The 27,669-nt window shown below is 42.8% G+C and overlaps 1 protein-coding gene across 3 annotated transcripts; it reads right to left on the bottom strand.

The window, feature by feature from the left end:
• Positions 1 to 13,305: 13,305 nt before the first annotated feature.
• Positions 13,306 to 25,738, bottom strand: LOC130305590 (nucleoplasmin-like protein ANO39). 3 transcript variants are annotated; one of them, XM_056552007.1, is made up of 8 exons: positions 25,695 to 25,738; positions 23,217 to 23,261; positions 22,884 to 22,970; positions 20,562 to 20,781; positions 20,032 to 20,177; positions 14,277 to 14,390; positions 13,692 to 13,791; positions 13,306 to 13,430 (listed from the first exon to the last, which is right to left on the bottom strand). In XM_056552007.1, the coding sequence occupies exons 2-8, from the start codon at positions 23,256 to 23,258 to the stop codon at positions 13,426 to 13,428; spliced, it is 714 nt and encodes a 237-aa protein (XP_056407982.1). In that variant the 5' UTR covers positions 23,259 to 23,261; positions 25,695 to 25,738; the 3' UTR covers positions 13,306 to 13,425. The 3 variants fall into 3 exon arrangements, with proteins under 3 accessions (XP_056407982.1, XP_056407983.1, XP_056407984.1); XM_056552008.1 differs by lacking the exons at positions 22,884 to 22,970; positions 23,217 to 23,261; positions 25,695 to 25,738 and adding an exon at positions 20,855 to 20,948; XM_056552009.1 differs by lacking the exons at positions 22,884 to 22,970; positions 23,217 to 23,261; positions 25,695 to 25,738 and adding an exon at positions 20,866 to 20,889.
• Positions 25,739 to 27,669: the final 1,931 nt, after the last annotated feature.

Here is a 27,669-nt window from a genome sequence, read left to right as displayed (position 1 = left end):
TAGCCACAGTGGGCAAAGTCTGGTAAGTTGAGTGGTGACAGCCCGAACCAGCGGTCGGACCCCCTGTGATCACACACTTATCCAGGGGCATAGCTACTACTAGGTCACCAGGGGGCAGCAGCATCTTCCCCACTTGCATTTTACTATATTGCCACTAAAGAAAAGAAAAGTCACATGTCCTAAATCTCTTACCACTGCAAAGTAAATATGCAGTTTTGTATGCCCAGTCAGTTTATGCAAATCACTTGAGAAAAAAGTTGCACACTTTAGAGAAAGTGCAACAAATTTACAACAAAAAGCAGTGATAAAAGCTTGATAACTGTCCCCCATTGTGTAGGATGTCATGACTGAGTTTTTCATCCTCCATTAGATGCGGCAATGGAAGCGTCAGAAGATGTAAGGTGTCAAGTCATGTGTTCCTGCCCAGGAGGAGTGTAGAGGGGAGAAGAAAAAATAAAAAAGTAGCGACCTTACTGTGGACCTTTTCCAGAGGAATAACACTGGGTAAAAAAGTATATTTGCAGGCCCTGTGAGGGTTGCACAATTTGAGTGCTGTGGGGGGTATTTATGAAGCCTTTTACCCCTTTTTTCTAAATTTGGGCTTTTCTTTGCGCCTTTTCTTTTACGTGCATTCCTTTGGTTGGCTGTTGTATGTGTGTTTTCAGTCGTGTATTTGCAATGGTCAGGAATTTATGAACATGCGACTTTTTTAAAAGGCGAAAAATTTGGTGCAAACCCTTTAAAGGGGTGCAAATCACCTCCATAAAAAAGTCTGGATATTTGGTACAATTAGGTTTACTCATATACAAGGCTGCATGAGCAGGTGCACAAATCACATCCCACCACCACAAGGTAGGGACGTGCCCCTTCGCCTCATAGGATTTTTAACCCTGTGAGCTAATAAAAAGATGTATAATGAAATGCAAAATAAAAGACATTCACAATGAAGCTACTAAACTGCTTTGCAGTAACAGACAATGAATCAGCTCTTAAAGAGCTTCCTGGAACTATCACCTGAAAGGTGGGTATATTCACACATATGACAGTCATTTCTCAAATTGCACCAAACTTATAGCCAGACTTTCTCCTATCTGTAAATTTGGTGCAGTGAGTTAAAGAACCACCCATGAAAAAAAGGAGTACAAAAAAACACATACCACAGCCATTATTCATGGGGGTTGGAACTTTGGATACGATGTGTAGATTACAGCGTCGGCACTTTACATAGTGCTGGTAGAGAAGTCTACAAATCTCAGAATTCACGATTTTCTTGAATCACTCCTTTATAACCTGATGTGTGAACACCACCACTAAGCAGTGATTCAAGAAAATTGTGTCAAGATTCTTTTTGCTATTATAATATGTTCTATACTACTGGGTATATGCTATATAATTGGTGTTCCAGTGCGGAAAATACATGTCTACCTGCCCTGTCATGTAAATGTTACTTTGCAGTATCTGCTCCGGCCCACAACTCTAGGTTTAAATGTTATGTGATGTACATTGTATGGCAATGTGTTTTCCTCCATATTTTTTTTTTTCTATATTTTCACTGATATGAAAGTGTAAAGGATGCATAGAGGATCACATGTGCACTTTGACCAATCACAGTCTTCTGCTTTTTTTGCACGCAGGCCTTTCTAGACATGGAGGAAGTTATATAGTTCAATTGAGTCCAGTTAGAGCTATGTGAAGCATCTCTGTATACCTGCCTCATACCTCTAATGTGGACAGGTTCACAGTATCTCTTTTCCAAATCTACTTCTTTCCCAGAGTGGCTGACAGCCCACGTATGGATTCTCGACGACCAGGTCATTCTTCAGTCAAGCCTGTCCACGTCAACTTCAGACAAATCAAGGATGCAACGGATACCAAAACGGTACAAATAGGTTTCCCCTGGCCGGTAAGCCCTTACATTGGAAACCCGTGTGTGAAAGTCTAGGCAGGTGGTAGCCAACTCTTCTAATTCTTTGTCTTCTACTCCATCTTCAATCAAGTATAACAGTCAAGTCAGTCTAATCAAGTCAAAGCTAGCTCAATCAAGTTACAAATTAGCCGAGAAGGATTACAAGTCCCATAGTCCCAACTGTGGTTATCTATAGCATCTTTCAGCACATATTGCACTTAAAAAGAACTGTACTTGTTATCACCCTTTTGCAATACCGGTAGTAAAAAGGGTTTTTCCTAACCTTGCATTGGAGGAATTTCTTCCCCTTGGCACTGGCAACTGCGTAACCTTTGTAGTGTGGTAATTAACACTCCTGGCGTCATGAACATTTTCATGGTCACAACACCTCACAGTTTATGCACACACCAATAACCGCACCTCTGCACAAGGGTATCTATCTGGTGAAGAAGGATAGTAGTCTAGCTGTTGGGGGGGGGGGGCAGGAATGACCCATGGGATGGCCAGGTAGGTCTAGTCTCCTGCTCCTTAAACATCTTAGTCAGTTCAGCTATGTCCTGTTTCATATTTTGGAGCTCAATGGCAGGTGAGACGGTTTGGACAGCCTGAACTTGAGGTGAAGCAGTAAAGCAGGACAGGAGGTAAGGGCTAGATAGATGAGGCATAAGCCCCTAGGGGTTCCTGACTTTGGGTAGGGAAAGCTGAGGCACCATCTGACTCAGTCTCTGACTCCACTACTTAGAGAGCATGTATTTTAACCCCATTTTTGCAAATCTGACCTGTGTCACTTTATGCATTAATAACTTTTAGATGCTTTTACCAATCATTTTGATTCTGAGATTGTTTTTTCTTGCCATTCTACTTTATGTTAATGGTGAATTTTCATTGCTGCTTGCATAATTTGTGAAAAATGTCTATGTTTGACAAATTGACCTGTTTTCTCTTTTTAACCCCTTAAGGACCACGGGGTTAATGTCAGGAGTTGTAGTTTTGCAAGATCTGGAGGATCACAGTTTGGAGACCACTACACAGTGGTGTCCAAACTGTAGTCCTCCAGATGTTGCAAAACTACAACTCCCAGCATGCCCGGCTGCAAACGGCTGTCTGGGCATGCTTGGAGTTGGAGTTGTGTGCCTCCAGCTGTTGCAAAACTACAACTCCCAGCATGCCCAGACAGCCAATTGCTGTCTGGGCATGCTGGGATTTGTAGTTTTGCAACATCTGGAGGGCCACAGTTTGGAGATCACTGTGCAGTGGTTTCTAAACTGTAGCCCTCCAGATGTTGCAAAACTGCAAATCCCAGCATGCCCAAACAGCTGTCTCAGCATGCTGGGAGTTGTAGTTGCATACCTACAGCTGTTGCATAACTACATCTCCCAGCATGCTCTTTGGCGATCAGGACATGCTGGGAGTTGTAGTTTTGCAACAGCTGGAGGCACTCTGGTTGGGAAATACTGAATTAGGTAACAGAACATAACTGAAGGTTTTCCAACCAGTGTGCCTCCAGCTGTTGCAAAAGTAGTTTTGTAACAGCTGGAGGATTGCCCCCCCATGTGAATGTACAGGGTACATTCACATGGGCAGGTTTTCAGTAAGTTTCCTGCTTCAAGTTTGAGCTGCAGCAAATTTTCTGCCGCGGCACAAACTCCTAGTGGGAAACTCACTGTAAACCCGTCAGTGCGAATGTACCCTAAAAAAAAACTACACTAAACACATAATAAAGGGTAAAACACTACATATACACACGCTTACATTGTCCCCCAAATTAAAGTAAAAAATATCGTAAGGCAGTGTTTCCAAAACAGAGCCTCCAGCTGTTGCAAAACAACAACTCCCAGCATTTCTGGTCAGCCACTGACTGTCCAGACATGCCGGGAGTTTAGCAACAACTGGAGGCACCCTGCTTGGGAATCTCTGGCGTAGAATACCCCTATGTCCACCCCTATGCAATCCCTATTTTAGTCCTCAAATGCGCATGGTGCTCTTACTTCGGAGCCCTGTCGTATTTTAAGGAAACAGTTTAGGGCCACATATGGGGTATTTCCGTACTTTGGAGAAATCGTGTTACAAATTTTGGGGGGCTTTTTCTCCTTTTACCCCTTATGAAAAGGAAAAGTTGGGGTCTACATCAGCCGGTTAGTGTAAAAAAAAATTGCCCCATACTTTTTATTTTCACGAAAGGCAAAAGGAAAAAAAGACCCCCAAAATTTGTAACGCAAATTTCTCCCGAGTACGGAAATACCCCATATGTGGGCGTAAAATGCTCTGCGGACGCACAACAAGGCTCAGGAGTGAAAGCGCACGATGTACATTTGAGGCCTAAATTGGTGATTTGCACAGGGGTGGTTGATTTTACAGCGGTTCTGACATAAACGCAAAAAAATAAGTACCCACATGTGACCCCATTTTGGAAACAACACCCCTAAGAGAACGTAACAAGGGGTATAGTGAGCCTGAACACCCGACAGGTGTTTGACGAATTTTCATTAAAGTTGGATGGGAAAAATAAGAAAACATTTATTTTTTTCACTAAAATGCTGGTGTTTTACGCTAAATTTTTCATTTTCACAAGTGAAAATAGGAAAAAAGTCCCCTAAAATTTGTAACCACATTTCTTCTGGTTAAGAACATACCCCATAAGTGGATATAAAGTGTTCTGCGGGCGCACTACAATGCTCAGAAGAGAAGGAGCGCCATTGGGCTTTTGGAGAGAAATTTTGTCCAGAATTGAAGGCCACGTGTGTTTACAAAGCCCCCATAGTGCCAGAACAATGGACCCCCCCATGTGACCCCATTTTGCAAACTACACCCCTCACGGAATGTAATAAGGGGTGCAGTGAGCATTTACGCACCACAGGTGTCTGACAGATTTTTGGAACAGTGGTTAAATTCTGTGTGGGATGTAGTTTCCAAAATGGGGTCACATGTGGGGGGGGGGTCCACTGTTCTGGCACCACGGGGGGCTTTGTGAATGCACAAGGCTCCTGACTTCTATTCCAACCAAATTCTCTCTCCATAAGCTCAATGGTGGTCCTTCTCTTCTGAGCATTGTAGTTCGCCAGCAGAGCCCTTGCCGTCCACACATGGGGTATTTCCATACTCAGAAGAAATTGGGCTACAAATTTTGGGAGCAATTTTCTCCGATTACCCCTTGTAGAAATGTAAAGTTTGGGGAAAAACCAGCATTTTAGTGAGAAAATAAATTTAAATTAATTTACACATCCAAATTTAACTAAAAGTTGTCAAACACCTGTGGGGTGTTAAGGCTCACTGGACCCCTTGTTACGTTCCCTGAGGGGTGTAGTTTCCAAAATAGTGTGCCATGTGGGGTTTTTCTTGCTGTTCTGGCACCATAGGGGCTTCCTAAATGGGACATGCACCCCAAAAACCATTTCAGAAAAACTCACTCTCCAAAATTCTATTGTCGCTCCTTCCCTTCTGAGCCCTCTAGTGCACCCACAGAACACTTCACATGCACATGAGGTATTTCCATACTTGAGAGAAATTGGGTTAAAAATTTTAGGAAGATTTTTCTCCTTTTACCCCTTGTAAAAATTCAAAAACTGGGTCTACCAGAACATGCGAGTGTAAAAAAATGAAGATTTTGAATTTTCTCCTTCACTTTGCTGCTATTCCTGTGAAACACCTAAAGGGTTAACACACTTACTGAATATCATTTTGAATACTTTGAGGGGTGCAGTTTTTATAATGGGGTAATTTGTGGGGTATTTCTAATATGAAGGCCCCTCAAATCCACTTCAAAACTGAACTGGTCCCTGAAAAATTCTGATTTTGATAATATTTTTGAAAAATTGAAAACATTGCTGCTGAACTTTGAAGCCCTCTGATGGATTCCAAAAGTAAAAACATGTCAACAGTATGATGCAAACATAAAGTAGACATATTGGGGGAGATTTATCAAAGGATTGAGCCTGTTTTTTCCTGTCTAAATTTGTCGCACAGAAAGTCGCAGTCTAAATATGTGCAACTTTTGCTGTGGAGGATTTTTAGAACATGATGCATGCAAGTCTATTTTAGACGGAAATGCATTGGAAAATGCATTGGTGCTGAATTTATCAAGTGCGACTTTTGTGCGACAAGTCGCATCTGCCCAAAATACACTGAAATGTCAGACCATGTTGAAGCAGGTCTAAATGCAGTTTAAGCTGTAGACCCTGAAGTCTGAGCACAGAATTTATCAAGGGCTGTGAGACCTTTGATAAATTAGGAGCACAATAGACAGGAGACTACCACATACGCTGGTCTATAAGCATACCCAGAATAGACTAGATTAGTAAATGTCCCCCATTGTATATGTGAATCAATATATAATTTATTTGAGATGTCCATTTTCCTTATTAGCACAGAGTTTCAAAGTAAAAAAAAATGCAAAATTTTCAAATTTTGGAGTTTTTCCACCAAGAAAAGATGCAAGTATCGATGAAATTTTACCACTACCATAATGTAGAATATGTCCTGAAAAAAACACTCTTGGAATCAGAATGAAAGGTAAAAGCATCCAAGAGTTAATAATGCTTAAAGTGACAGTGGTCAGATTTGCAAAAAAGGCCTGCGTCCTTAACTCCTTCCCGCAGAATGGCATATATAAACGCCGGGTTGTGCAGTGCGTTCGCGCATCCCGGTGTTTATAAATGACATTGGCAGAAGTCCCGCTGTTTTCAGCAGGGGACAACTTCTGCTTCACCCCCAGGACCATCCATTGATGGTCCTGGTCAGCGATCACTGTGATTGGTCCCTGTGGACCAATCACAGTAATCTGGGGTGAAAGTTCAGATCCCCCGCACTGCCCGCCCCTGGAAGTCGAGCAGAACGGGGGACGATGGCTGCGGGGGCTCGCTCGGGACCTGCAGCATAGGGGGGGAACACGTGGGGACCGGCAGCCTTACCAGATCCAGCGGCGGGACCGAGGAGCAGCGCGGGACCGGCCACGTGGACGAGCAGCGACGGGACCGGCAGGTGAGTATATGGTCCTCAGAAGCAGCAGTGAAGATCTTCACTGCTGCTTCTAGGAGTCTGAAAACTACAACTCCCAGGGGCGAGGCTTTTACAGTGGGTTTCTCGCATCTTGAGATGCAGCAAATTTTGCGCCGGGAAACTCGCTGTAATCCCCCGCCCATGTGACTGTACCCTAAAAACACTACACTACACTAACACAAAATAAAATAAAAAGTTAAAAACACTACATATACACATACCCTTACACAGCCCCCCTCCCCCAATAAGAACGTCCGGTTCGCCACTGTTTCCAAAGCAGAGCCTCCAGCTGTTGAAAAACAACAACTCACAGTATTGCCGGACAGCCGTTGACTGTCCACGCATGCTGGGAGTTTTGCAACAGCCGGAGGAATCACTGGCGTAGAATACCCCTATGTCCACCCCTATGCAAATCCCTAATTTAGGCCTCAAATGCGCACGGCGCACTCACTTTGGAGCCCTGTCGTATTTCAAGGCAACAGTTTAGGGCGACATATGGGGTATCGCCGTACCCGGGAGAAATTGCGTTACAAGGTTTGGGGGGCTTTTTTCTTCTTTAACCCTTCATGAAAAGGAAATGTTGGGGTCTACACCAGAATGTTAGTGTAAAAAAATTTAATTTTTTACACTAACATGCTGATGTTGCCCTATACTTTACATTTTCACAAGAGGTAAAAGGGAAAAAAGCCCCCCAAAATTTGTAACGCAATTTCTCCCGACTACAGAGATACCCCATATGTGAGCGCAAAGGGCTCTGGGGGCGCACAACAAGGCTCAGAAGGGAGAGCGCACCATGTACATTTGAGGTGATTTGCACAGGGGTGGCTGATTGTTACAGCGGTTTTGACAAACGCAAAAAAAAAACCCACATGTGACCCCATTTCGGAAACGACACCCCTCACGGAATGTAATGAGGGGTGCAGTGAGAATTTACCCCCCACAGGTGTCTGACGGATCTTTGGAACAGTGGTCCGTGAAAATGAAAACTTGTACAGCCCACTGTTCCAAAGATCTGTCAGACACCAGTGGGGGGCAAATGCTCACTGTATCCCTTGTTACGTTCCTCAAGGGGTCTCGTTTCCAAAATGGTATGCCATGTGTTTTTTTTTTTTGCTGTTCTGGCACCATAGGGGCTTCCTAAATGCGATATGCCCTCCGAGCAAAATTTGCTCTCAAAAAGCCAAATATGACTCCTTCTCTTCTGAGCATTGTAGTTCGCCCATAGTGCACTTCAGGTCAACTTATGGGGTACCTCCATACTCAGAAGAGAAGGGGTTACAAATATTGGGGGGTATTTCCTGCTATTAACCCTTGCAAAAATGTGAAATTTGGGGGGAAACACACATTTTAGTGGAATTTTTTTTTTTTTTTACATATGCAAAAGTCGTGAAACACCTGTGGGGTAATAAGGCTCACTTTATTCCTTGTTACATTCCTCAAGGGGTCTAGTTTCCAAAATGGTATGCCATGTGTTTTTTTTTTTTGCTGTTCTGGCACCATAGGGGCTTCCTAAATGCGACATGCCCCCCGAGCAAAATTTGCTCTAAAAAAGCCAAATATGACTCCTTCTCTTCTGAGCATTGTAGTTCGCCCATAGTACACTTCAGGTCAACTTATGGGGTACCTCCATAATCAGAAGAGAAGGGGTTACAAATATTGGGGGTATTTCCTGCTATTAACCCTTGGAAAAATGTGAAATTTGGGGGGAAACACACATTTTAGTGGAATTTTTTTTTTTTTTTTACATATGCAAAAGTCGTGAAACACCTGTGGGGTATTAAGGCTCACTTTATTTCTTGTTATGTTCCTCAAGGGGTCTAGTTTCCAAAATGGTATGCCATGTGAGGGTTTTTTGCTGTTCTGGCACCATAGGGGCTTCCTAAATGCAACATGCCCCCCAAAAACCATTTCAGAAAAACGTACTCTCCAAAATCCCCTTGTCGCTCTTTCCCTTCTGAGCCCTCTACTGCGCCCGCCGAACAATTTACATAGACATATGAGGTATGTGCTTACTCAAGAGAAATTGGGCTACAAATATAAGTATACATTTTCTCCTTTTACCCCTTGTAAAAATTCAAAAATTGGGTCTACAAGAACATGCGAGTGTAAAAAATGAAGATTGTGAATTTTCTCCTTCACTTTGCTTCTATTCCTGTGAAACACCTAAAGGGTTAAAATGATGACTAAATGTCATTTTGAATACTTTGGGGGGTGCAGTTTTTATAATGAGGTCTATAATGCCCTACCTTATTACTGTAGTGATACACTGTAACAAACCTCCTACTCATGTAATCACCTTACCACTAGGATGACACACTAACAAACCTCCTCCTTATGTCATAACCTTACTACTTAAGTAACACACTGTAACAAACCTTCTCTGTATGTAATTACGTTACTACTGAGGTGACACACTGTAACAAACCCCCTCCTCATGTAATCTCCTTACTACTAGGGTGACACACTGTAACAAACATTCATAATCATGCACATACACATGCTGTAAGAATCCGCACAAAAGCACCCCCCCCCCCCCCCCAATCGACTGGCAGAAGTGCCATCATTGTCCTCTAAAGCCCGAGCAGTGGCAGAGGGGCAGAGACTGCGTTAGAGGACATCAGCGATCATTCCTGTCTGCCTCTGAGGAGCATGTTGCAGATGAAAGCAGTAGTCCTCTGAAGTAGACAGACATGATTGTTCAGGAGTGGCATGGGGCGGATGTATGGAGGTACTGGCTATTTCAGGATGCTGGACAGACCTGCCTGTCTCTGAGCTGCCACTGTGCTCTTCCAGCAGGCTGAAGAATGCAGATTATGGTAGGGGGGGGGATGCTGTTAGGGGGTGCAACGGTGGTGCTGGCTGGCTACTAACTTTCTTGCAGCAGGCAGAGTGGCGCTCTAGGTGTCTGCCTATGGCCAGCACCGGCCCGGGCCCGGGCCTGTGGTGTTAACCCTACAACCAGGAATCCGTGGCTCATAATGGTCTGGAACTGGGGTCCAGATGGAGTCATCTATAAGGGGGACAGGGTCACTAGTATGAGGGACAGGGAAATTGGTACTGGGAAGAGGGGCCTCTACTGGCATTGCCCTGTAGCACTGCCTTTTAGGGGGCTCATCATCACTGGACGAAAGGAGGAAAGAGGGGTCTTCCTCTTCTCCCTCACTAGTAGGCTCTGTGAGGTAATAAAAGGCACATGCCTCCTCTGCCAAATATACCTTTTGAGACATTGTAATTATTATTCTTAATTTTTTTTTTTTGGGGGGGGGGTTGCACCTTTTAAAGAGTGTAGGGTTTGCTTTTTGAAAAAAAAAAACTACACCCAAAAAAGCTGATTAGGAAAATCATGGCCCAGCCAGGCAACACTGACAAGTTTTTTTTTCCCCTGCCTAAACTCTCCTTGCCTCCTGTAACCTGTCACTCACCAACGATCCTGGGACCAGTGCAACTCCCAGCAGCTCCGAGTGCATATCGGGGTGGTGAAACTGCACTCTGCTCATTGACTAACTGCAGTTAGTAGGCAAAGCGGAGAAACGGGTATTCATATTCCCCACCGCTGCTATAATTGACAGGTCAGTATACACAGGCAAGTCATGCCGATCAGGAAAGTCGCTGGAGACCCGATTGGCCCGGAAGATCGGAGAATCTCCGACATAATTATGTCAGGATCGCCCTGGGCAATATCCCAGGGAGAAGACGTCTGATTGCGGGGGGCTGCACCCTCAATGCAAGCCTATGGGAGGGAGCAGGATGGCCACCACGCCCCCCTCCCATAGACTTGTATTGAAGGGGTGGGTCATGACATCACGATATGATCATCCACAGAGTGTTTTTCGCTCAGTTCAGCTGAACAAGGGTGCTGCAGGAGAGGTTGTGGGGGTCCCTAGCAGTGGGACCTCTGCAATCAGACATCTTATCCCATCCCTTTAACCCCTTCCCGCTATATGACAAGCTGACCCCGTGTCATATTGCGTCAGTCCTGGCGGCCATCAACGGCCAGGACCCACGGCTAATACCGGACATCACCGATTCCGGTGATGCTTGGTATTAACCTTTCAGACGCGGCAAAGTTAATCGCCACGTTTAAAGTGAAACTAAAGTTTGCTGGTTAACTCAGTGGAGCTGTTCGGGACTGCCGCGATAAAATTGCAGTGTCCCGAACAGCTTGCAGGACATCTGGAGGTTCCCTACCTGCCTCCTCGCTGTCCGATCGCTGAATGACTGCTCCCTGCAGTCGAGCGGCAATAACACTGATCAATGCCCGGCTATTGCCAGGCAGTGATCAGTGTGTGCAGTGTTATAGCCCCCTATGGGAGCTATAACACTGCAAAAAAAAAAAAAAAAAAAAAAATAATTTTAAATAAAGTGTTAAATCTTTCCTATCCTCCCAATCCCATCATGCATCTGATGAACGGTCACATGACCTGAAAGACATCATGTTGCTTATCCAGAAGGCTTTATCGTTTGTATTTTGAGACGCCATGTCGAAGTTTTATATGAATTACGAATAAAAGGTGATGTTTATTATACTGCTGGGTCCTGCACTTTTCTTCCTGAATTTGAGGTCTTCTTGCCGTGCGGATGATCGGGTGAGCTGACAAGCCTTGTAAAGTTCATTTAACCCGTTCCATGATAGAAGTTTGAATCACCCCGCTTTTCCCAATAAAAAAAATAAATAAATTAAAAAAAGCGTGTAAGTGTCTGAACTATAAAAATATATCGTTAATTAAACCGCACGGTCTATGGCATACAAGTAAAAAAAAATTCCAAAGTCCAAGTCTTTTTGGTCACTTTATACCATAAAATACAGGAATATGGGTGCACTACTGTGGTAGATGTATACAATGACATTGGCTATCCCTCAACACTGATGTTAAAATTGAGTGTATCCTTATATGAAGGACACACCAGAGCCTGCACACCAACGCCAAGGTTTCTCAAGATGGTGCGAGACCTACGTAGGTCTCGCACCATCTTGAGAAACCTTGGCATTGGTGTGCGGGCTCTGGTGTGTCCTTCATATAAGGATACACTGGCGAATGTCTCAATTCTAACATCAGTGTTGAGGGATAGCCAATGTCATTGTATACATCTACCACAGTAGTGCACCCATATTCCTGTATTTTATGGTATAAAGTGACCAAAAAGACTTGGACTTTGGAATTTATTTGTATTCTAATTGTTACACATCCACACCGTTTATCTGGTGTAGGATTCTATTGTGGCACTTGTAGTCCGCTGCAGTCATCCTCCATTGTATGCATTTTTATGCTGGGGATCGCCCTTAGCAACGGACTACAAGGGCAGGATCTGCTCCCCCAGTATAAATGCACAACCGCATTTGTGGTTGAGCACCTCCAGCCATTTGAGACCACGTTTCTTGTTTTTTTTTATGGTATAAAGTGAAACAAACACGAAGTCCAATCAAAACAATGATACCGATAAAAATGTGAGATCACTGCGCAAAATTTTTTTTTTTTTTAAAAAGCCCTCATACAACCCCATATGCGGAAAGATAAGTTAGGGGTCAGGAGGACATTTTTAAGAGTATACATTTTCCTGCATGTAGTTATGATTTTTTCCCCAGAAGTACAACAAAACCAAACCTATATAAGTAGGGCATCATTTTAATCTTATGAATCTACAGAATAAAAGAAAAGGCATCATTTTTACTGGAAAATGCACTGCGTAGAAACAGAAGCCCCCAAAAGTTACAAAAATTGCATTTTCTCTTCAATTTTGTCGCACAATGATTTTTTCCATTTTGCCGTGGATTTTTGAGTAAAAAGACTAATGTCACTGCAAAGTAGAATTGGTGATGCAAAAAAAATAAGCCATAATATGGATGTTTAGGTGCAAAACTGAAAGCATGATTTTTAGAAGGTGATGAGGAAAAAAAATTAAAATGCAAAAGACTGAAAATACCCTGCGTCATTAAGGAGTTAAGAGCAACCGCACTTCCCATGGATTCTGCCAACCAGGTAGTCAGTCCAGTCTAAGTCCAGCTTTGGGGTCAATAGAAGTATCTGAAAGGCCCCATAGCATCCACCAAGAAAGGTGTGAAGATCCTCAGGACTTTGAGAGATATTTGCTGTTTTTTCTGTTCCTGGATGGGGTATCCATCCTTTTAATGCAACTGTGGTTTATAGTCTCCTCCGTGGCTACAATGGCACATCGGTTGGAAAGCATTTGTTCTGTACCAATTACTATCCTGCAATTGTTCCAAGCAAGTTACAAGTGACTACAACCTGACATTTGAAGAGTTATCCTGGCCCATTGTGACCAGCAACCCCCTTTACCTTGGACTTACTACCAGCAACCCACCACCACCACCACCACCAAGAGTCTACAATACACTCCAAGAAGGAAGAGGGGGAAAAAAAAAAAAAAAAAAAGCCAGGCTCATTGAAAAATATTTTATTAACATTATGAAAATTAATGTAGGGTTACAGTCATTCTGAACAGGCAGGTTTTGAGGTAGAGTACTGAATCCAAAAGACGTGGCTACTTCATGTCCAAGGAGGAGATCAATCTGTTGTGTGGAACAAACAAGTGGAATTATTTGTATGCACAATAGAAAAGAGTATGCGACAAAAAAAAAAAAAAAAGCTTTTAACAGATTTAAAAAAGTTCTCTTCATACTATTCTAAGTGAACAAACAAATCTACACAAATATTGAATTAGGAAACCCAGACTACTCCATGGGGCAAGTGTGCACTTCATTTCAACAAGAGCTCTGTCTGGCAATACATGGTCAAACTTGGATATCAAGCTTTAAAATGCAAATTCTAACCTGTGGGGGCAGGATTCTTCTGTTCTGAGTCTTCACCATCTTTGCTTGACTCTTTGCTTTCTGATGCATTTTGTTGTTTTTCACTGCCTTGAGTTTCCCCCTGTGCAGTGTGGTACATAAAGAATTACATTTTTTTCACCCACTTTTGTAGCACCAGACTCAGTGATTTTCAGTCAAGTGACAGGTCAGACTAACCACAATGTACATGTGCATGTGAAGTCCATTAGGCAGTCACTATGCGTTTGCAGTGTAGGAAGAATCTAACGCAAACATGGCTGGGACATAAAAATGACAAGTTATAATATAATTACACACATGCTGAAAGAGTTTTGAGCATGTAAAGCATGCTGCCATGAGCTTCCCTCCCTGCTCTGTGTAGGTGAGCGGGACTGTCCTATAACGTGAGGCTTCACTAGGAGACTGTCACATAACACAGCCGGGAGAGAATTTCACATTTGTGCACTTCTCCTGGATTGTTCTAGTGGTCATTCAAGGTGTAAACAAAAAAAATAATTCCTATGTCACTCACACAGACATGTGTGCACATTTAAGTCAATGTAAAGATCAGTGGAGAGCCTCCTTTACCCTTATAGTCTCTTTTAGCCTCACATTGCCATCTTCTTCCTCTTCTACTTCCAGGTCACTTTCAGTGTCATTATCAGACTTATTTTCTTCAGAGTCAGACTCCGTATTACTGGGCTGAAATTAGAAAGGTTAGCGTTAAGCTTGTGCTCAGAATGTTTATCACCAGCATATGTACTTCACGTAGACTGATTAAAGACATACGCAAGTTTTATTCATATAAAAGCGTCTCTGAAGCTGGTGTAGGAAGGAGGGATTTGGGTTGGTGGAGACTACCATAGGGACAGGCTGCACCTCAATGGGGAGTGTGCAGCTGTGCTTGGCGAGAAGATTGCCAGAAGGGTGGTGGACTGTTTATCTACATTGTCACCCAGTTTAGAGAGCTGGGGATAGGTAACACCACTAGGGGTGGAGTGAGGGAGGTGTTAAAACATTTTAGTAAATGTGTAAGATTTCCTTTCCTCTTATCACTTATGACTGTTCTGTTTTCTAATGCCAGAAGCCTCAATAAGATTGAGGAACTCAGTGAGAAATGGCTAGATGCAAGCTATGACTGGAGGCCACCGTTAATAGCTGACATGCGGCCGGCTATTAACCCTTTAGATTGCTGCTATCAAAGCAGCGTCTTAAAAAGGGACCTTTAAACCAATCCCTGGTGGTCCACTGGGCAATCCACCGGAGGTAACCGAGTGCTTACCTCTGCTTCCTTGCTGGCTGTGGCTCTGAGATTGATAAAACTTGGGTGGACCAGGCTTTATCAAGTGCAGAGCACACAGATCAATGTAGTTCTATGGAACTACATTGATCTGTATGAGGGATTTAATGATTTCTCCTAAAAGTGTAAGTGTTAAAATCATAAAGTCCCATTTAAAAAAAAAAAAAAAAAAAAAAAAAAAAATTAACCAATAAAAACTACAGACCAAGACACAAAGTGAGGCACATCCCTCAACATAAAATGCTATGGACAGTCCAGATCTGTGAAATATGTCCATGGCTGGAAGATCTGACCAGATCTTAATGGGCATTTACTGGTAAAACACCTGTATTACTGAAGCGTATGCACTCAATTCCTTTCTGGTAGTGCCTCCCTACAGTACAGGGAAGTATTACATGTTATGTACCATTAACCTATGCCACAGTTAGATGCTCCTTTGGACACCAAGTAAGGGCAGTTCCATTTTATTTGGGACATTGCGTATACTGTACATAGGGATTTACAACTCCCAGCAGCTCTTCTATGTAAGGACTTGCTTTATCTATACTAGAACCAATTACCAGATTTCCATAGAGTTATGGTCTCATACAATGGACATCCTGGAACCAATTAATGTTGTAACTTGAGGGACCACTGTAGTTAGACATTTTTAGTAGTAAGATAAAACCTTTATTCTGTAGGTCCATACGGCTACAAGGATACCAAATTTATATAAAGTGACATTTTTAACCGTAAAGTGTACTGTGTAGAATCGGAAGCCCACAAAAGTTACAAAATGGTGGTTCTTCAATTTTGCCCCAGATATTTTTTTTGTTTCGCCATAGATTGTGGTAAAATGATTGTTGTGTCAACAATTTTTACTTTCATATAATTATAAACAAGCCCTCATATGGGTCTGTAGGTGGAAAATTGAAAAAAAAAAAAAAAATGCCCCGGTCCTTAAGGGGTTTAACATGGGTTTATGCTGGATCGGTCCGGATAGACTCATCAGCTTCTATGAGGAGGGGTTATAGATTGGTCTGGGGTGAAGCTGTGGATCAGAGGCGGCTCTCTAATTAGGCGGCCTCCTAAGGCCTGGCACTAAAAAGGGGCCTCGTGGCAGCCTAAATCGTGTAATTAGCCTGTTCCCACCTAATGACATAAATGTGATGTGCATGTAGTTCTCACATCATGACATTTATATGTCATGAAGTTAACCCGGCGACGCGCGGCATTACACGGGTTAACTGCCAGAAGTCCCGCTGTTACCAGCGGGGGACAACTTCGGCAAGCCCCCAGGACCATCAGTGGATGGTCCTGGTCAGCGATCACTGTGATTGGTCCCTGTGGGCCAATCACAGTGATCGCTGACTGGGGTGGTTAAAGTTCAGATCCCCCTGCTCGCCCCTAGAAGTTGGGCAGAGCTTGGGGGGGGGGGGGGGGGAAGAGGATCCTGGGAGCTGCAGGGGGCCGCAGCACATAACTGCGGAGGGACCGGCAGGGCAGTAAGGACCAGCGGCAGGCAAGTCTAGAAGACAGCGGCGGCAGGCAAGTGGAAGCAGCAGTGAAGTGATTGCTGTAAAGTGATATTCACTGCCGCTTCTAGGAGTTTCAAAACCAACTCCCAGCAGGCCCAAACAGCCTTTGACTGTCTGGGCATGCTGGGAGTTGTAGTTTTGCAACTTCTGTGCAGTGGTCTCCAATCTGTGCTCTTCCAGATGTTAAAGAACTACAGCTCTTGGCATGTTGGGATTTGTAGTTTTGCAACATCTGGCCCTTCAGATGTTGACGAACTACAACTCCAAGCATGTCTGGGCATGCTTGGAGTTGAAGTTTTGCAACAGCTGGAGGCACACAGATTGGGAAACACTGCGTTAGGAAACAATGTTTCCCAACCAGTGTGCCTCCAGTTGTTACAAAACTATAACTACTAGCCTGCCCAGACAGCCGAAGGGCATGCTGGGAGTTTTGCAACAACTGGAGGAGAACAGGAGAGACCGCTAAGTAGTGGTATCCAAACTATCCCTCCAGATGTTACAAAACTACAACTCCCAGCATGCTAAGAGTCCAGGAATGCTGGGAGTTGTAGTTTAGCAACATCTGCAATAGCACAGATTGAAGACCACTGCAGTGGTCCCCAAACTGCGGCCCTCCAGATGTTGCAAAGCTACAACTCCCAGCATGCACGGACAGCCAAAGGGCATGCTGGGAATTGTAGTTTTGCAACAGGTTTGCACAGGGTACATTCACATGGGCGGGTTCACAGCGAGTCTCAAGCTGCAAGTTTGAGATGCAGCAAATATTCCGCTACAGCTCAAACTCCCAGCGGGAAACTGGCTGTAAACCTGCCCATGTGAATGTACCCTAAAAACTACACAAAAATAAAAAAACAAACTACATACACATACCCCTACACAGTCCCCCCCTCCCCAATAAAAATGATCAGGTATGGCACCGTTTCCAAAATGGAGCCTCCAGTTGTTGCAACACAACAACTCCCAGTATTGCCAGACAGCCATTGACTATCCTGGCAGGCTGGGAGTTTTGCAACAGCTGGAGGCACCCTGTTAGGGGTATTCCATGCCAGTGATTCCCAATGTCCATCCCTATGCAAATCCCTAATTTAGGCCTCAAATGCGCATGGCGCTCTCTCACTTCGGAGCCCTGTTGTATTTCAAGGCAACTGTTCAGGACCACATATGGGGCATTTCTGTAATCGGGAGAAATTGCCTAACAAATTTTTTTTGGGGGGGGGGGGGCATATATATATATTTTTTTTTTTTTTTTTTTTTTTTTCCAGTAAATTGCTGGTGTTGCCCCGCACTTTTTATTTTCACAAAAAGGTAAAAGGGAAAAAGACCCCAAAATTTTTAACAATTTCTCCTGAGTATGGAAATACCCCATATGTGGACGTAAAATGCTCTGCAGATGCACAACAGGGCTCAGGAGTGAAAGCGCCATATACATTTGAGCTGATTTGCACAGGGGGGGGGGGTAAGGTACCTTTTTTCTAAATTTAAAGGGGATGTGGGGTGTTAAATAGTAGAATATACATTTGTGTTCCTGATTCTAGTGTTCTTTAAATACCCTGTTGACAACTTCATTTCAGTTTTAGGAGACACCAACAAGACACTTCTCTATACCCAGGGCCGAATCATTAGTGCTCATGGAGTGCCTGCAGGGCACCCCCCCGTCACTCTGGACATCCCTTTGTAACAAAAAATCTTTTCAGGACACAAGGGTGTCCCGGCGGTTACCTCTGAGGCGGCCCCCGCGTTAACTTTAACGCAGGGGCTGCCTGGAGGTAGCCCACGCAGGGACGTCACTGACGTCCCGTGCGTGCGCCCGCAGGAAAAAAGCAGGGCGGAGCATCAAGGAGGACATGTGTGTGCATGATAAGTTACCAGCGGCACGTCATCTTCAGTGTTCCGACCTCCGCTCCTCGGACCTACTGCTAGCAGTAGATTGTGACCCCCCGTCCCCAGACCGGAGCAGTGGTGGTCGGAACACTGAAGTGGGGCAGTAAACAGACATACAGCCTCCAGCCATACACTGGATGGCTGAAGGCTGCATGTCTGTGGGGGGGGGGACCCCAACATAATGAAGTGCTCTGTCTTCAAGGCAGCCTTAATCTGGCCCTGTCTATACCCAATGTTTGTGCATAGATATTTTGTAGAATAATTTCATTAGAAAAATAAGATCAAGAGCTGTGAATAGGGAGGTTATGATTTATTAAAGTTTGCCTTAATATGCAATTTATACAATTTTAATATCTCCTGCTTTTTCTTCATCGCGCTTGGGGGGCCTCAGATTCATTTTTGCCTAAGGCCTCAAAAAGTCTAGAGCGGCCTCTGCTGTGGACGTTATATATCTGGACTTTTCTAAGGCGTTTGATACTGCACCACACAAAAAGGTTAGTACATAAAAATGAGGATGCTTGGACTGGGGAAGGACATATGCAAATGGGTTAGCAACTGCTTTGGTGACCTGAAGCAGAGGTAAGCATCAATGGAACTTACTCTGGTTGGGTGACAGTTACTAGTGGGGTATCACAAGGGTCAGTACTGGGTCCACTTTTCAATATATATTTTATTACCTTGTAGAGGGATTACAGAGTAGAATTTTTTATATTTGCAGATGACACCAAACTGAGTAAGGTCATTACCATAGAGGATGATATTACAGAGGGATCTGGGGAAGCTGCAGGCTTGGGCAGACATGGTAAATGAAGTTTAATGAGGATAAATGTAAGGTCATGCACTTGGGCCGTAAAAACCATGTACAATTGTGTGAAACAAGTTAAAACTTCTACCGAAAAGGATTTGGGGCATTTGTGGACAGTAAACTTCTTTAGTGACCAGTGCCAGGCAGCGGCTGCCAAGGCTAAGAGTCATGGGATGTATCGAGAGGCATGATGTCCGACTCAAACAAGTTCAAGGGTAGCCTGGATGTTTTTCCAGAAAAATTACTGTTATGGATACTAGATTTATGTGGATAGAACATTGATCCAGGGATTTATTCTTATTGCTATATTGGAGTCGGGAAGGAATTTTTTCCTCTCATGGGGCAATTGGCATCAGCCTCATGGGGTTTTTGCCTTCCTCTGGATCAATACAGTATGGCTTTATGTTGAACTTTATGGACTCTCAACCTCAAACACCACAACTATGTAAAAAAATCCTGATTACTGCAGACATTCCGTGATTGACAGACCTCTGCATTAGGCTGTGTACTATTCTGATCGCTGGCACTCCCTGCAATGCAGACCCTAGTGGTCTCTCACATGCCCCATTTTGCGGAGGGGGGGGGGGTCATGTTGATTCGAGGAATAACCTTTTAAGTAATTTTCAGATGCACACCTAAAGAATAAGTTCTTGTGCCATGTTTTACTGATCCCATTCTCATTTAACACATTGAGGAAAGTTATCAGATCTGTGCAGAAGTGGACCAGTTGCCCATAGCAACCAGTTTATTTTTTGTCTCGTTGCTATGGGCAGCCAGTCCACTTTTCCTCTGAACAGGTTTTGATAAATCTCTCCCATTGTAGCTGGTTCGGTCTTATACCTCATACGTAGGGTCATCTTCTTGGTCTTCCTCAGGGAAATCTTCAGCCATGAAGGCTACCCAGCTGTGCTGCTCTTCTATATCCAAGTCATCCTGTTTCCTTTTGCTGCCTTTTCCACTAGGCTTCAGAGGAGACTTCCTGATGTCTGCAAGCAGCACACATGCTTTAGGGTGGCTTCACACCACGTTTCCAGTGTACGGCTGCCGGATCGGTTTGGGGGAGCGAAAACCGGGTGCTCCCGTATCACAGACGGACCTGGCCCGTATCCAATACATTTCAATGTTATACCATGGTTTTAGGTCCAGTCAAAACCGGATACGGGGCAAAAATGTGCCGACTGGACTCACCGTTTGACTCCGGTTGGCTCATTGAAATGCATTAGATATGGGCCAGGCCCGGCTTGGATACGGGAGCACCCAGTTTTTGCTCCACAACCCGATCTGGCAGCTGTACACTGAACATGTGGTGTGAACCCGCCCTTACATATGAATATTCTCATTTCAAGACACGTTTATAATCTGTCAATTACCGTCAGCAGAGGTCTTCCCTATGCCTTCTCCAGTGCGATAGCCCAATGCATACTGTATTCTGTAGGGGGTCACCAGAAGAATAAGCCTAGCCAAGCGACCAATCCTCTTCTTACCACTCAAAAATCTGCGTTTGTTTGGCGTCAGCGGATCAGCACTACCCACATTTTCCACTTCTTCTGAAAGGCCAGCAAACACTGCAATCTTTTTAAGCATCTTGAACTAACAAGACAAAAACACATACATACACATTTGTTACCAATTCCATAACAACTGGGCCTATAAAAATAATCACATTAGTGTTACGATTTCAACTCTTCAGCATTTATGGTCTGGGTTAACTAAGATTTTATGGTGTAGCTGTAATAAGCCATAACAAAGGTTTATAACTGTTAAGGACTGCAGTAGATCATGTTATATATACACTGCATAAACTAAAGAATTCATTTCTCACTTCCTTAGACTCTCTTTACTATAACCAATGATCCCATTACATTAATTATGAGTGCCATCTAGTGGGCATAACAAATTGGGGGTGACAACATTAACATTTTGACACAGTCGTCGTCTCCATCCATATATCAAAGTTTTATATTCACATATTTTGCACAACATGAAACTTATTGATTTTATGTTTGTGTCTTAATGAAAATTGTAAGAAAAAAACCGTGCCACAAATCCAGCGTTTGTAATTTGATCTATACTAAACCTGTTTTTTTTTTAATGCTGAGAAGCAACAAGATCAAAATACAAATGGTGGATGTGCAGCTATGTTTCTATTTGTTAATGACAATTGTTCATTTTTAAGTTACCAATTTTTGTAACCATTGACCCTGGTGGGTGATCAAACAACTTTGTACACCCAGGAAGCAGTTTTCTGCAACATTTTTTTTTCTGATTTGTACATCAGAAAGGATTTTTTTCCCCCCATGGTCTTTAACCATTCTGTCCCCTTTACCCCTTTTTTTGATCATGTACTGTATACCTGTGTGGCGCTCTCTCTCTCTCTCTCTCTCTCATTACCACCATTTTAATACATTTATTCTTTTATACACTTTCGCTTCACTGGAAGCCGAAAGTGAGGAGGCTCTGCTGAAAAAAAAAAAAACACAAAGAGCCAGATGAGGTCATGCTTTAAATGTCCTAAATTTGGGTGCCTGATTCCCAATCAAATTATCCATTAGTCAAGCATTCCATTTTGATACAATGTATAATTCCTAACAGATTGTGCTTGTACACTTGTTGTGATGTATGTTAAACATTTTAAGTTTGTGATTTTCCCCCCCAAATTGTACATCTGCAATTTTCTGTTCTGATAAGGACACGGAAAATCTTTACAGGAGTACTATGAAAGGTGACACCAGTATATAGATAACAGAAATAGCTGCTGCTCACTGATCAGCCTCCCGTGGGAATGACCTCTTCAAAAAGGTCACAGTGCATGCCATAAACATTTCCCAGTCACATGAATGAGGCAACTTCAGTCTATTGATGCCCATGTGGCTTGCTGTAAGGCACTCTAAATGATAAATGGCTCCATCAAGAAAGCTGTCCGCATAAAAGGAATGTTTTTTTAATAGCTTGAGTAACCCAAAAAGATGCAGAAGTATGAACAGAAAAATGTATATATCTACAGTAACATGACAAGTGTGCCATGTGTATTGCAGTCATTTTGGTCTTGACAGCAGCATTTAAGGTCTATTCACACGTACAGTATTCTGCAGAGATTTGATGTGCAGGATTTGTAGCTGTGTTCAGTCATTGACTTAACATTGAAATCTGCAGCAGAAAATCCTGTGCATCAAATCTGTGTAGAATACTATACATGTGAATAGACCCTTAAATCGTTAAACAGTTTTCTCCATGCCACACAGAAGGCAACTGACAGGTGCCAGGTACAGAGATCAATAAACGCTCAACAACTCATGTCATGGCACCTTTGAGTGTAATATAGCAATCTGGATGTCTACAATGTACAGCTCGTTACATATAACATCTACATAGAAGTGGTTATCCTGGATTAAAAAAAATATATATATATATATATATATATATATATATATATATATATATATATATATATATATATATATATATATATATATATATATATATATATATATATATATATATCTGCTATATTCTAGAAACAGCACTTTTGTACTTGGTATTGCAGCTTCATTCTATTGAGGAGAATTGAGCCTAGTTGTAATATCAGACATGCAGAGGTCAGGCATTGTACTGTTTTTAGAAGAACACAGCTATGGCTTTTGAATCTTTAATAGCCCCTGCAAAAAGGTAAACTTTAAAGCTGGTTTCCTTACCACATATTTGAGAGGCCATATACGAGAAATCCTTAAGAGTAGTGACTTTAGGTAACCAGATTTCTGAGCTGGTACAGGACTCTCTACCTACACGAGACAAAATGTAAGACTTGGCAGTAGAAGTCAGTATGGGCAATGGGTACACAATACAGGAAACCTGTGCAGTTACATAGGAGCCTCCAACTATGATTATCCTAGGGAATTGTTCAGAGTTAACATTAGCATAATTCTTTGTATTCATGCTACAAAAGATTGAAAACATTGGTCATATGATGACCACCACAAATGAACCATTAGTAATTACTGTAAGAATTACACCTCAACTGATCTCACCTTTTGGTCCATGACAGATGATTTCTTAGTGCTTCCATCCATTTCCTTGTTACATGTTTGGTGGAAGAAAAAAAAAAAAAAATTTAAATAAGTTAGAATCCATATTAAGCCTACGTTAGCAGACTATGATAATTAAAGGGAAATCGACATCCGGTTTACACGCACTAAACCCAATACACTAGGTTATAGTGCGGGTGAAAATTAGTAAAATGTATAACTGACAAATCAATCCAGCCATTCCTGAGTTACAGGCTCCATTGCTAGAATGCCAATATGTCCCTTTGCACAATGGAGACAGGAGTCTGCTTTCTGAGCTTCCCGGTTTCCTTCCTCCCATATGCCCCTTATCTTCTGCATGTGCAAAAAGCTCTCTAATAGGAGCAGTCACATAAGCATAGGCTTCATGCGACTAAGACCAGAGGCTGCTCTCCTATTAGAGTTAGGCAAGGGCCCTTACAGCCACCAATTTCGCCCCCCAAATGAGTGGCCATGCGTACAGTGTACAGATTTCCACTCCAGGTGTCGGCTGGCCCTGGATACATTTAACTATTAATAGCAAAGAAGAAACGGAGTCACTTGTAAACAATGTATTAAGGTAATGAATTTATTAAGGTAAATGTTTATTTCATAAAAGAAATCCATACATCACAATAAGGGCGGCATATCTGGAACCTGCATAATCGACTAACGACTGAATATATGGTATAATGTCAAATGGCAGTTACAGTTAAATACTAATATTGTAAAAACAGTGCATCAGAACACTAATAGGTAATCCCTAAATAATACAGTACATCACACAGCAATGCTAAGTGTCTTAATCACTGCCAGTAGATTACCATGAGACATGTATATAGATATTAACATAACCATACTGACCAGCAAGTGCAGATATAGTTAGCGCAGCGACCAAGATTGTGCCACTCCGATGTGCCTTTTGGCATTTCAGCCTTTGTCCGGGAGTCAAGATGTGTATGTATGTCTCATGGTAACCGACTGGCAGTAGTTAAGACACTTTGCACTTTTGTAACAGCGATTGCTGTGTGATGTATTTATTGCATCAGAACACCAATAGGTAAACACTGTTTTTGCACTATTAGTATTTACCTGTGACTGCCATTATACCATACATTCAGGCGTTAGACGATTATGCAAGTTCCAGAATGTCACCCTTATTGCGATTTATGTTTATTCTTCTATTAATTGATGAAACAAACATTTACCTTTTTAATACATTTATAAGCGACTTTATTTCTGGTATCTATAGGTAAATCGAGAGTTCATTATCTATTTGCCTAGTTTACTTGCAGGAGGCTACTATAGCAATACTGTACAGGTGAGATGTGTACATTCCTCCAGTGGTTATTCTGTTATGGTGTGTCTTTTTGGCATTTAACTATAAGCACATCCTACAGACACTCCTATAGTTAATGGCGTCACTAGACTGAGGGAGTGAAGAGCCATTGGCTCCTCGCCCTGTCAGTTACTCTTGCGGCCACCTGCATTATGCAAGCAACCCTAAAAGGCTTGGAGCTTCTTTCCTTATGCGCTCTGGCGCATGAGTGAGCTCATCATGCCCCGGAGCACAGACCAGAGGAGAACAAAAAAAAAAAAAAAAAAAAAACACAGGAGAACACGCTTAGTGGGAGCCAACGGGAAAGTATTTTTTTTTCCCTGACATTGGGGGCCTCCACTGCAGCTACCTAAAGACGGTCACTAAAGGGGACTGCTATTCCTATCTAAATATTATCCAGTCACTCACTATATAGTAGTAATGTGTAGTCATGGTGTGGCAGTATTATTTGAACCTTGTAAAGTAGTGTTATTTGTCTCTGTAGTGGTTTTATTCAGTATCAGTGTGGTAGTATCCACTCACTATATGGTGCTGTTATATTCACAGGGGAGGGGCAGGGCCTCATGATAGAGTTTCACCTATCTTCTCAAGAAGTCTAGAGCCTCCTCTGACTAGGATCTGATGAGCGATGAGAAGGAAGCTGAGCCTACGCTCTGCTATTCTAACAGAGCAGTCATATGGGCACAGGCTCACATGATTAGGATGTGAGTGAAGATCTATGCATATGCAGAAGATGAGTGGGCACACGGAAGCAAGGAGGAAGAGAAGCTCAGAAAGCCGACTTCTGTCTCCATGGCACAGAGGGTCATGTTGGCATAACAGTCCCTGAAAATTTTTTGTAAATATATCATTTTACTCAGCCACACTATACTCCATGTATTGGGTTTAGTCTGGGTGAACCGTTTTAAAGTTTCCAGCTAAAAACTTAGTCTCACGCAGCCGTACTTTTCTTACTTAGTATCACATAAGATAAGGCAAATATGAGATTATGACCCTGTCCTAGATCATTTATTCATGAAACAGGGGAGAAGTTTGCAAATGGTCTGTCAGTTGTAAAGTACACACCACAAACATGATGTGAGGGCAAAGCTAAATATAGCAGATTTTTTATTCCAGCGGCTTACCTTTGAACCTTCAGTACACACATTCTTTGCGTCCTTATTTGTCTCCTTTGAGAAAAAAAATAAAAATAAAGTTAGCTACATTTATTCTAGTATATTGGATTAAAGCCCAGTCAAACTAACACATTGTGAAGTTCTTGGGGAATATGCTTAAGGGTAAAACATTGGGAAAGATTTAGTAAGGGCTAAAAGCTGCATTTTTTTTGCCATGGTGTTGTCCATTTGTTCGGTGTCAGTCTGCAACCACATATCTCTTAACACCAGAAGTAGGGTTGCAAATGCATAATGACGTGCCATATCAAGCCAAGTGCCATACTATGCCAAGGATTGTAGTACAACATGGCAGGAGTGGTGCAATGCTATATTACAAAATTTCTTCCCACTAACCACTACTAAAAAAATAAGAACCTTTTGGAATGCTTTAGCAAGCAATTCTTAAGATACACTTGTAGTACAAGAGCAATTAAATAGGCATAGTCAGATGGAAACGTTTTTATGTTGTACATCTTATTAGATATGTTGTACATTAGCCTGTCTAATAAAATTCTCAATATATATACATATATACACATATACATACATATTTTTTTTTATGGAATATCATGACTTCTAAAACCATGGCTGTCCAAGCTGAAGCACAGGCATGGATAAAATCCAGTAATTGAGGGTGGGCTAGCACTCCTCTGTGCTCTCTCCTGCCTTACCAGGTAGAGCCCAGGAGTGATAGACCACCCTCACTTACTGGACTTTAGCATGTGCTCTTTGAATCCTATCCCTGAAATTTAAGTGTATAAAGAACAGACCTTTGCCCAAATGGTTAAGGGGTAGACATGTCACATTTTCTGTCTGACCACAGTGCTCTCTGCTGATACCTCTGTCCAGAGCAGGATAGGTTTGCTATGGGGATTTGCTCCTACTCTGGACAGTTCCTGACATGGACAGATGTGTCAGCAGAGAGCACTGTGGTAAGACAAAGGAAATTCAAAGCAAAAATAACTTCCTGTGGAGCATACACTAGCTGATAAGTACTGGAAGGATTGAGCTTTTTATATGGAAGCAATTTACAAATCTGTTTAACTTTCTGCCACCAGTTCATTTCTACTGGAGTACCCCTTTAATCTTGGCTGATGTCTGCAACAGGAAGTTCTATACATCTTCCACAGGTTCATGTTTCTGCAATCTGTCTTTCACTTTTACTGTATTGCAGAGCTGGATTGCTGCACAACAGAGGCTGGTCACACTTCCCAGCCTCCTCCTGTATGCTGCGCAATGACCGCCCATTATTTCAATATTCATGATTATGTACTCGCATCCTTATGATGTGAGAGGGTGCAGTCATGTGAGTGCTCTCCTAATGCATATTCATGAATATTCAAACTATGGGTGGGCATTGTGCTGCATACAGGAGACACGACCAGCCACCAAGCTTTGCAATAAAGCAAGACGGGGATGACTGCATCTTTGGTCACTTGCATTAATTCTGACAATTAGTTCAACTCCTACCCTGTTAGTCTGCACCATAACCCCGTGTATTAGGTTTAGTGCAGATGAACAGACTATCAGTTTCCCTTTAAGACTAAATATTGTGGATGGCCATTCAGGGGGGATTCTGGTCATATGCTGTGCAAACCCAGGTACTGCCACAGGTGCCCCTTTGTGGAGGAAACATCTATGAATGTCTTGGCAGTGCCCCTTTGCGCAGGGCCTATTGAACTCCCTGGAACTTGAACTTAGAGGCTCGGTACCCAGGAACAACCTATTGTACTGTGGTGCACCACAGTGTGTGAAGGTGAAGTATATGGGGCAGATGGTATTATCCACTAAATGTTTGTGATGCAAGGGTGTAACCACCCAAAAGGTAACTCTGCTAGTCCTAGTTAGGCATGGGGGAAGACGCTGCAGGAGAGCCCCTAGGGCACAGAGGGACTCAATCTGACAGGGCCTAAGTACTGTATGGGACTAAATCCCATACTGGTGC

Source organism: Hyla sarda, chromosome 1 (genome assembly GCF_029499605.1).
Source record: "Hyla sarda isolate aHylSar1 chromosome 1, aHylSar1.hap1, whole genome shotgun sequence".
NCBI lineage: Eukaryota > Metazoa > Chordata > Amphibia > Anura > Hylidae > Hyla > Hyla sarda.
The sequence above is the reverse complement of the archived record's forward strand: the minus strand, read 5'-3'. Positions and strand labels throughout refer to the sequence as shown.